The 11,181-nt window shown below is 39.8% G+C and overlaps 1 protein-coding gene across 6 annotated transcripts; it reads left to right on the top strand.

The window, feature by feature from the left end:
* The first annotated feature begins 5,898 nt into the window (after positions 1–5,898).
* LOC123145002 (uncharacterized) lies at positions 5,899–10,075 on the top strand. 6 transcript variants are annotated; one of them, XM_044564282.1, is made up of 8 exons: positions 5,899–6,287; positions 6,384–6,687; positions 7,347–7,442; positions 7,719–7,846; positions 7,928–8,023; positions 8,561–8,595; positions 9,327–9,508; positions 9,597–10,075. In XM_044564282.1, the coding sequence occupies exons 3-7, from the start codon at positions 7,378–7,380 to the stop codon at positions 9,411–9,413; spliced, it is 411 nt and encodes a 136-aa protein (XP_044420217.1). In that variant the 5' UTR covers positions 5,899–6,287; positions 6,384–6,687; positions 7,347–7,377; the 3' UTR covers positions 9,414–9,508; positions 9,597–10,075. The 6 variants fall into 6 exon arrangements, 3 of the variants coding, with proteins under 3 accessions (XP_044420217.1, XP_044420216.1, XP_044420215.1); XR_006472033.1 differs by having other exon boundaries at positions 5,903–6,287; positions 7,736–7,846; positions 9,588–10,075; XR_006472031.1 differs by having other exon boundaries at positions 5,904–6,287; positions 6,379–6,687; positions 9,588–10,075.
* Positions 10,076–11,181: the final 1,106 nt, after the last annotated feature.

Here is an 11,181-nt window from a genome sequence, read left to right as displayed (position 1 = left end):
TGCCCCCGAGTGGCATCCCCTCTTTCTTCTAACAACTATCGGTATTTTACTCGAGGCTATATTTTTATTCGTCACATGATATGTGTTTTGCTTGGAGCGTCTTGTATGATATGTGTCTTTGTTTGTTTTATTTTGTGTTTCAAGTCATCAATCCTTGCTGGACACACCTATTTGAGAGAGCCAAAACTATATCATGACTTGTTAGATTTGCTCTCTATGCTTCACTTAAATCTTTTATGAGCTAGGACTTGCTCTAGTGCTTCACTTATATCTTTTTGAGCACGGTGTGCTTTGTTATTTTTGAAGAAATGCTCTCTTGCTTCAATTAGATTTATTTGAGAGTTAGTAAATTTTTGAAGAAATTCTCTCTTGATTCACTTAAATTATTTTGAGAGAAAGAAAATTTGTTATGCTCATGATCTTCACTTATATTTGTTTGAGCTTATGAAAAGCAACACATGAAAATTAGTCCCAAAGTGATAGATATCAAAGAAGGATAAAGAAAAAGAAAAAAAATGTCATGAAGATCATTGGACAAAGTAAACTTGATTCTTAGTAATGGTTTTGAGATATGATGATGTGATATGTGAGTTATGTTGATGAGTAATTGTGTTCTTGTAAGAATATTGGTGTTAAGGTTTGTGATTCTCTATGCATGCACAAAAGTCAATAATCATGAAATGAAAATTATATCCTACTTGTGGTGCATTATTCGGTGTTAATTATGCTTAATGCTTTCTTTTAAGATTATTCGTTTCTTGGTTGGCCGCTTCTCAATCTTTTGCTAGCCTTCATTTTGCACTAAGTATGACCTCTACTTGTGCATCCAAAATCCTTTAAACTAGTTTTGCCAGATGAGTCCACTATATCTACCTATATGCGGTATTATTTTGCCGTTCTAAGCAAATTTGCATGTGCCATCTCTAATTTTGAAAATAAACTTCTCTTTTGTGTGTTTGTTTCGCTCGCGGCACGGTAACGGGTGGCTAATATTTTCCATGTTGGATGTGTTATTCTCATGATGAGTGTTTATTCACTTGTCATTGCACGAGAGTAAGGCAAAGGTTTTAGGGATGCCCAGTCCCAAAATGCAAAAATGAATTTACTTTATGTTGTCAAATAATAAATTCCTTAGAAAGTGTTGGTACGGAGGGCACCCGTGGATACGGTTAGCCATGGAAAGTGAAAGAATGGTGGAAAAAGGAATAAACTTTATTTTCTGTTTGGGAACCGCCTATGGCATATCTAGCATGGAAAGTGTTCGGAACTCTGAGTCGTTTTCGTCGGTGGGATGGATACACCTCCCAGAATGTTTTTATCTCTATTTTTTTGCTTTGAGCTCTGGCACCTCTACAAATCCCTACTTCCCTCTGCGAAGGGCCTTTCTTTTACTTTATGCAACTTTTATTTTGAATTTGAATCTCCATCTTCTCTTATAAAAGCACCAAATAAGAGGCAATATGATCGTACTTAAGTATTGGCTGTAGCTAATATTCAAGTGTGTTTCATGAATAGATCAATGTTTGAGCATGATGGGCTAGGGATAACTTGTTTTAGCGTTGATATTTTGAAAGACATGGTTGCTTGTTGATACGCTTGAGTATCTAAATTATTATGTCAAAACTAGACTATTCATTTGAATCACATAAAAGTCCAAATGTCCATGCTATAAAGAAAAGAATATGATCTGACATGATAAACGGCACTCCATGATACGTCTCCAACATATCTATAATTTTTGATTGTTCCATGCTATTATATTGTCTGTTTTGGATGTTTAATGGGCTTTATTATACACTTTATATTATTTTTGGGACTAACCTACTAACCAAAGGCCCAGTGCAAATTGCTGTTTTTTTTGCCTATTTCAGTGTTTCGCAGAAAAGGAATATCAAACGGAATCCAAACGGAATGAAACCTTCGGGAGAGTTATTTTTGGAACAAACGTGATCCAGGAGACTTGGAGTGGACGTCAAGGAAGCAACGAGGCAGCCACGAGGCAGGGAGGCGCGCCCCCCACCCTCATGGGCCCCTCGTGGCTCCACCAACCTACTTCTTTCGCCTATATATACTCATATACCCTGAAAACATCCGAGAGCACCACGAAACCCTATTTCCACCGCCGCAACCTTCTGTACCCGTGAGATCCCATCTTGGGGGCTTTTCCGGCGCTCCGCCGGAGGGGGAATCGATCACGGAGGGCTTCTACATCAACACCATGGCCTCTCCGATGATGTGTGAGTAGTTTACCCCAGACCTTCGGGTCCATAGTTATTAGCTAGATGGCTTCTTCTCTCTCTTTGGATCTCAATACAAAGTTCTCCTCGATTCTCTTGGAGATCTATTCGATGTAATTCTTTTTGTGGTGTGTTTGTCGAGATCCGATGAATTGTGGGTTTATGATCAAGATTATCTATGAACAATATTTAGTTCTTCTCTGAATTCTTATATGTATGATCTGATATCTTTGCAAGTCTCTTCGAATTATCAGTTTGGTTTGGCCTACTAGATTGATCTTTCTTGCAATGGGAGAAGTGCTTAGCTTTGGGTTCAATCTTGCGATGTCCTTTCCGAGTGACAGCAGGGGCAGCAAGGCACGTATTGTATTGTTGCCATCGAGGATAAAAATATGGGGTTTATATCATATTTCTTGAGTTTATCCCTCTACATCATGTCATCTTGCCTAATGCGTTACTCTGTTCTTATGAACTTAATACTCTAGATGCATGCTGGATAGCGGTCGATGTGTGGAGTAATAGTAGTAGATGCAGAGTCGTTTCGGTCTACTTGTTGCGGACGTGATGCCTATATACATGATCATTCCTAGATATTCTCATAACTATGCGCTTTTCTATCAATTGCTCGACAGTAATTTGTTCACCCACCGTAGATTATGCTATCTTGAGAGAAGCCACTAGTGAAACCTATGGCCCCCAGGTCTATCTTCCATCATATAAGTTTCCGATTTATTTTACTTTGCAATCTTTACTTTCCAATCTATATCATAAAAATACCAAAAATATTTATCTTATTATCTTTATCAGATCTCACTTTTGCAAATGGCCATGAAGGGATTGACAACCCCTTTATCGCGCTGGTTGCAAGGTTCTTATTTGTTTGTGTAGGTACGAGGCGATTTGCATGTATCCTTCTACTGGATTGATACCTTGGTTCTCAAAAACTGAGGGAAATACTTATGCTACTTTGCTGCATCACCCTTTCCTCTTCAAGGGAAAACCAACGCATGCTCAAGAGGTAGCAAGAAGGATTTCTGGCGCCGTTGCCGGGGAGGTTTACGCCAAGTCAAGTCAAGTGAATACATACCAAGTACCCATCACAAACTCGTATCCCTCGCATTACATTATTTGCCATTTGCCTCTCGTTTTCCTCTCCCCCAGTTCACCTTTGCTGTTTTATTCGCCCCCTTTTTCCGTTCGCCTCTTCCCCTTTTATTTTTCTTTCGCCATGGCTGAATCAAAAAGGGCTAAGGGTTCTCTCCCGGGTTCTAATACTTTGGATAGTCCCTCTGTCCTCTCTATGCTCATAAATAATGATACTATGGAAAGACCTACCGGGGTTATCAATGAGGGTTTGAATAATTCCGATGAAGATGATCTCGGAATATTTCGTTATTTACTTGATGAGTCTTTAAAAGATGCTTGGGATAGGTTATTAAGGATCCGAGCTAGCTATGTGCCTCAATATCAAATTGAGATATACCTAAAAGGCTTTTATGTTGGCTTACCCTCTTCGTTCAAGCAAGTTTTAGATTCTATTTTTGAAGAAGGTTTTCTTGAGGGGGATCCCATAGATACCTATGAAAAGATGAAAACTATATTTGGGCACCCCATGAGTGAGAAGGCTGAATCCACCTCTCTTTTGTGCTTTTATCAAAATGAAATTATCAAAGAAATGAAGGCTAGCTTAGATGCAAATTTCCGTAGCGTGCTTAATATTTCTTCCACTATTAATGGCCACGTGCTTTCTCAAAATTGAAAGATAAATGCTATAGATAAGAAATTTTCTCTTTTCTTTCCCAACACCAAATATGTCAATACCTAGATTTATTCTTGCCTTTGTGCCTAGCTAGGGGCATTAAACGATAGCGCTTGTTGGGAGGCAACCCAATTTTATTTTTGTTTCTTGCTTTTTATTTCTGTTTAGTAATAAATAATTGATCTAGCCTCTGGTTAGATGTGGTTTTATGTTTTAATTAGTGTTTGTGCCAAGTAAAACCTATAGGATCTTCTTGGATGATAGTTATTTGATCTTGCTGAAAAAGTCAGAAACTTTCTGCTCACGAAAACAATTGTTAAAAATCACCAGAACGTGATAAAATACTGATTCCAATTGCAGTAGATCAATAAACAAATTATTTAGGTCGTCCTATTTTTGTTGAATTTTTGAGTTACAGAAAGTTTGCGTTTGATACAGATTACTACAGACTGTTCTGTTTTTGACAGATTCTGTTTTTCGTGTGTTGTTTGCTTATTTTGATGAATCTATGGCTAGTATCGGGGGGTATGAACCATAGAGAAGTTGTAATATAGTAGATTTAACACCAATATAAATAAATAATGAGTTTATTACAGTACCTTAAAGTGGTGGTTTGTTTTATTTCGCTAACGGAGCTCATGAGATTTTCTGTTAAGTTTTGTGTTGTGAAGTTTTCAAGTTTTGGGTAAAGATTTGATGGATTATGGAATAAGGAGTGGCAAGAGCTTAACCTTGGGGATGCCCAATGCAACCCAAGGTAAAATTCAAGGACAACCAAAAGCCTAAGCTTGGGGATGCCCCGGAAGGCATCCCCTCTTTCGTCTTCGTCCATCGGTAACTTTACTTGATGCTATATTTTTATTCACCACATGATATGTGTTTTGCTTGGAGCGTCTTGTATGATTTGAGTCTTTGCTTTTTAGTTTACCAAAATCATCCTTTCTATACACACCTTTTGGGAGAGACACACATGAATCGGAATTTATTGGAATACTCTATGTGCTTCACTTATATCTTTTGAGCTAGATAATTTTGCTCTAGTGCTTCGCTTATATCTTTTTAGAGCACGGTGGTGGTTTTATTTTATAGAAATTATTGATCTCTCATGCTTCACTTATATTATTTTGAGAGTCCTTTAGAAAATTATGGTAATTTTCTTTGGCTATAAAATTAGTCCGAATATGATAGGCATCCAAGATGGATATAATAAAAACTTTCATAAAAAGTGCATTGAATACTATGAGAGGTTTGATACTTCATGATTGTTTTGAGATATGAAGATAGTAATATTAAAGTTGTGCTAGTTCAGTAATTGTGAATTTGAGAAATACTTGTGTTGAAGTTTGCAAGTCCCGTAGCATGCACGTATGGTAACCGGTGTGTAACAAATTTGAAACATGAGGTGTTCTTTGATTTTCATCCTTATGAGTGGCGGTCGGCGACGAGCGATGGTCTTTTCCTACCAATCTGTCCCCCTAGGAGCATGCGCGTAGTGCTTGATTTTTTATGACTTGTAGATTTTTGCAATAAGTATGTGAGTTCTTTATGACTAATGTTGAGTCCATGGATCATACGCACTCTCACCCTTCCATCATTGCTAGCCTCTTCGGTACCGTGCATTGCCCTTTCTCACCTTGAGAGTTGGTGCAAACTTCGCCAGTGCATCCAAACCCCGTGATACGATATGCTCTATCACACATAAACCTCCTTATATCTTCCTCAAAACAGCCACTATGAAACCCAATAAGAGTGGCGCAAAGGGCGAACGCTCAGGTTAGCCACGTCATCGAGGCGTACTGTTCGGGGCGGCCAATCGGGATTGAGCTTCGTGTTGGCCTCTGGTTCACGTCTCACAGAAGCTTCCTTCCCACCCCCACCTCGCTTCGTCGCTAAGAAAGAGGGAGACAAACACTTCCTCAGGTAACACCTCCTCCCTCCCGTGAAACCTTCCCTCATGAAAATAACAAGAGAAAAGGAAATAAACTTCCACCCCTCTCTCCCACGCTACCTCTCTTCCGCCGCCGCCACCTCCCATCCAAGATCCTCTGGCTCTGTCGTGCATTCCACCGGAGGAAGGGCCCCTTCCGAGACCCGCTTCTCCGCTGAGTCAGTTCGTGTGGGAGCCGTTGTCGTCCTCTCCCCTCAGTGCGCGGCGCCAGAGAGAGCGACAAGGAGGTCCAGCAGTCCATGCCGCCATCGTCCTACCTCGTTGTGTGGCGTCGAAGAGAAGGACGAGGAGGTTGAGCAGTCCGTGCTGTCTTCGCCATCGCCTGATCTGGTTAAAGTTGGAGGTACGTAGCTTCTTTGGGTTAATCCATCTATAGGATTCTATGAGGACTTGTGTTTTGATGATCTTGATGCCGCCACCGTCGGCACCTCTAGCGCAGCCACAAACTGGTGGAACCTCCCCCAGCTCCCCGCCCTCGCCCACAAGGACAAAGACTAGGTCATGCTGCCCCCACCCCATGATGCCGTCTGTGTTGATCTGAAGCCCGGAGTGGACGGGGATGAGGTGGGAGTGGAGATGCAAGTCGTCAGTAGACGGGAGGCGATGCCGTTGGTACCGGTCATACAGGTGTTGGGGTCGATGGAGAGCACCGGCGGAGGGTGCCATTTTCCTCGCGTGACTCATCAGATCTGACCTTACGCCGGCGCCGGCTGTTGACGGAGCCGTCACACTGCGGCCCGGTGGTGAGTCCATAGTCCATTCATTCCTCTATGACTCACAAATATTTGAATTAGCTGTCGTTTTCCATCCATGGATGATTAGTGTAGAATAGAATCCTGGTAGTGCTCTTGATTGGAAGTGCCATCATGGGTTTGAGGATTGTGTAAAAGCTCACCTGATCGATGTATTTGGATGGTTGCTTTAGATTGGTCTGCTTTTGGCTGTAGAGATTCTGACCAGGTTTAACCTTGGACATGGTAACTAGCTTAGCACCATGTTACTATAGTTTGTGGTGGACACATGGAGCATGTTGATGGCTTCTAAGCATTTCTTGGTCTTATGTGCTTGTTAGATTTTACTGGAATCCTTGTTGTCCTTGCGCTTTACCACTGTGAGTTCAACACTATGTCCTGTGCATTCAGTACAGAACAATAAAACCTGCAGTTTTTCGACTTTTAGTTTTGCATGGATCATTAGTAATTTATAGTTGTATTTGGGTTGGTACTAGGACTGTTAAGTAAGACTATAGGGTTTCTTGTTAATTGCCGTGAGTTTTTGATTTTCAGCAAAGCAATGGTTCATATCTTGTGCTGTCGTTTTAAAACAAAATTGTGTTGCTACCCTTTTTTTGGCTGGTGCACATTGACAGAGGGGATTCTTACTATTTCCTACTGTTTTTCAGCACCCATGGCCTGTGAAAATCATCAATCATCATGTTCGATGTCACCTCCCAGCTAAACTACAAGAACGTTCCCACATGGCACAGAGACATCTGCAGGTATAGTATATATGCTCACCCAGAATATCTTCAGTTCCCACTAGATCCTATTCCATTAGTTGTCCTAAATTGATCTGACACATCTATTGAATTATCCTTTATTGCAATCAGGGTGCGAGATATGTAGCTCTGTTGTACAAGTCTTGATACTAACAGTTTCATAATAATTATTAACATCCCTATTCGTGGCATTAATTATTTATTTCTAGAATTTCTTTCTCATAACTAGTATATTCTATCCTTATCCATAAATTAATATATTTTTAATGATATCAGGCATTCTTATCTGGCAGACCAGGCAGGTGGCGACAACCTTTTGGATGAACAGAGGCATGATCTTTACAATGAAGCACAAAGTTTGTCAGACATTCTTGATAAAGAGTCGATATATCTAACTATCCAAGGTGTGCCTAATTATATTAAATGTTGTTCGCTTGCTTCCTTGACATATAGATGGTTTTCATTAACACCTCATCTCTATGTAGCTACCATTGATGAAGCACAAGATGCTGAAAATGTGGAAAATCATATTTCACTGGCTAAAATGTTAGAAGTGAACCAGGAAGTTAGTACCGCCAAAAGTAAGAGTGTAAGGGGATCTCAATTGTGTAAAATCATATTACTCAGTTAGTGCTTCCTAGGAGTTGTTCGTGCTATTTTTTTCAAATGATATCTTTGACTGGCATTTTTTGGGTAGGAGTAGATCTCGATATGCAGCTTATTGTTGTAACCTACATTTTTTCTACACTTTTTGTTACCTCCATGTATTCATTCTATAGTTATGCTCCTGTCTTTGCTCCTACGCCAGATGTATTTCATGAATGTGCACTCTACCATTGTTGCTAGAAGCAGCAACATACTACTTTCAGAGATATCACATACTAATTTCAGTTATATTACATAGTTATCCATTGGCATGTGTTAACTAGATTGAAAAGTGAAATGTTAGTTCTTCCCAGGCAGCTAATTAACAACTCCATTCTCTCTCTCGCTCTCTCTCTCTCTCTATATATATATATATATTATTATTATTTTTGGATTGTTAGATGGGTTAATATTAATATGAGATGTTAGTTCTGAACTTGTTCCTTTCTCTCATGAAGTTATTCTTTGTGCAGGTGCGCCGACATCAAGAAGGCGGATATTATTTTCGGTAAAACATGACCCTTTGATTGATTTGGGTTCATTACTCAACTTTGTACTGCTTCTCATATGACTGCCACCTCCATAAATCTCATTTGGATTCAGTTCTGTATTATTGCAGCTACCAGAACGATTCAAGCTCTATTTGGATTTAGTCCATCTGTGCTTTTGATTATGTTTTTGTATTCTTAATTTTATTTGTCGCTTCATGTATATATGTGTTATGAATATTCACCTAGAGCTTGATAATCTACAAGAGGAGGTTTATACTTGTTTCTCAAGTATTTTCACTAAACTACTGATTACTCTCGGCATCACTGTCTAACACAGTTTGCAATGATATTGTTGTGTTCTACAATATCATATTTCTTTATCTCCTGCCTTCACCTCTTTACTACTTTCCTTAATCAATGTTTGTTTCCTTTTGTACTGATTACTTTCAGCATGCCTGTCTGACATGGCTTCCAATGTCAATGGTATTATAAATAGAATCATTTGTGTTTTCTCAATTTTAGAAGCTGCTTTAACCATCTGCTATGTTTTCGAACTTCCACTTGTCTGGTTTTGAAAAATGATCTTTAACTTAGCTGTATAACTTCATGTCTACTTTCTCCCCTACGTTTACAGCTTAGCTATGTTGTTCTATAACTGAAATATCTATTTCCAAACAAACAGTGATATTTATGGCTGTTGCATATGCTACTTTAACTTTTTTTCTCACCTAGATCGAACTGAATGCAGGAACACCTGGCGGAATCCAGTACTTTGGAGAGCGCGAAGATCACTGTTACTTGGGTAATGAAGTTAAGCTCTATGAACACCATGTAGATGCTCTCTTTGCTATGCTTTGGCACAAAAAGGCAGACATCAACTACTACGTGTGCACCATCAATAAAATATTTGCCAAGCCAGGCCAGCGCATGGTAACCTCTAAAACACACTCTATCTTCCATATCACACAACACCCTGCCTTCATCTAAATTACTTGCTTTCTCCTAAAAGTATTTCCAGGTCCACTATATGGAAGAGAACCTGCTGGAGTACATTGATCTACATGATGATACACTCATCGCCAGGCTCATAGATGGCATCTACTCGCCGAATGTTGCATTATGCTAGGAACTGACAAGAGGGCCACTACCACCACCAACTGGTCTGAGTTTTGTCGCCGTGCCAACATTCGCGAAGGAGACATCTGCGATTTTCATTTCAAGGTTACTGCAAAGTGTCGCCTTGCTCTCACTGTTTACTGCCTCTAGATGGACCATCAACGACAACGCAAGTCGTCTCTGAATATAATCTAGCACTCTTAAGTACAACTAATTATGCTCTATGATGTGATGAACCTACAGTCTACTTTTGGACACTGCTATCAGGTACTTTTGAAGATCCAACACCTATGTCGTTGCCTATGTAAACTCTGCTGTTGTCACTTTCCATAATGACACTCTTGTGTACAACTATTTATTTCTATTGCTATTCTCTTCAAATGTCAGTTGTCTAATTAATAAAAACATCAAACACGCAAATCAGTACACAAAGTATGTGCAACGGGCACCCACTAGCTGGCACAACCCAACTCTCCCTCAGGTGGCGCGCTAAGGGCATGCCCCAACCACTAGTACCTACCTATTATGGCATTTCCATAGCCATTCTGAGATATATTGCCATGCAACTTTCCACCGTTTCATTTATTATGACACGCTTCATCATTGTCATATTGCCTTGCATGATCATATAGTTGACATTGTATTTGTGGTAAGGCCACCATGCATAATTCATCATACATGTCACTCTTGATTCATGTAGCGACCAGACCTCAAACAGTCTAGTCTCCGTGCATCAGTGTCATCCCTGGATCGGTAATGTTGACATGCACAGTACTTTGAAGGATTTATAACAGAGTAGCAATCACACACTTATTACATTGAATAGTTCAAGAGAACTCAATACAAATAAATATGGCTTAAGGCCATCTAAAAACGATAACAGCGGAAGGCTTGGAAGATAAAGTGAGTCCATCAACTACAAAGGCATCACTGAGTATAAGACCACGACCTAAGGCTCCTTACTCGTCGTCTCAAAAGTCTACAACATGATACGTTGCAGCCCGAAAACGGGTCAGCACATGGAATATGCTGGCAATGCAACACATAGAGAGTAATGAATAGAATAATGCTATCACTAGATGCATATATGGCTGGTGGAAAGCTCTATGGTTACAGTTTTGCGAAAAGCCAATTTTTCCCTACCACAAAGGAATAAATTTTATTTAACTATCATGGTGGTTGTTAAACATTGAGAAGGTACCTCCAACTCAATCCCAATTAAGAACGTGATTAACCCAATAAAATTAAATTAAGTAACATGATGATGAGATTCACATGATAATCCAAGAACTATATACTCAAGATGTCCATAACCGGGGACACGGCTAACCATGATTAGTTTATACACTCTGCAGAGGTTTGTGCACTTTTCCCCACAAGACTCGATCGCCTCCGCTTGATTTCTCGCACTACATGGTGTTTGAGAAACGGATGACCGAGATACAGTCTTTCAGAAACAATACTCTTTACTCCGGGTGGACAGTTAC

Source organism: Triticum aestivum, chromosome 6D (genome assembly GCF_018294505.1).
Source record: "Triticum aestivum cultivar Chinese Spring chromosome 6D, IWGSC CS RefSeq v2.1, whole genome shotgun sequence".
Taxonomy (NCBI): Eukaryota; Viridiplantae; Streptophyta; class Magnoliopsida; order Poales; family Poaceae; genus Triticum; species Triticum aestivum.
The sequence above is the reverse complement of the archived record's forward strand: the minus strand, read 5'-3'. Positions and strand labels throughout refer to the sequence as shown.

What these genes read in the sequence shown, in the direction of transcription:
- LOC123145002 (XM_044564282.1), top strand. Translation starts at nt 7,378, where the DNA reads ATGTTCGATGTCACCTCCCAGCTAAACTACAAGAACGTTCCCACATGG. An exon ending in GATATATCTAACTATCCAAG is followed by an intron (nt 7,847 to 7,927) that starts GTGTGCCTAATT and finishes ATCTCTATGTAG; the next exon opens with CTACCATTGATGAAGCACAA. An exon ending in GAAGGCGGATATTATTTTCG is followed by an intron (nt 8,596 to 9,326) that starts GTAAAACATGAC and finishes AACTGAATGCAG; the next exon opens with GAACACCTGGCGGAATCCAG.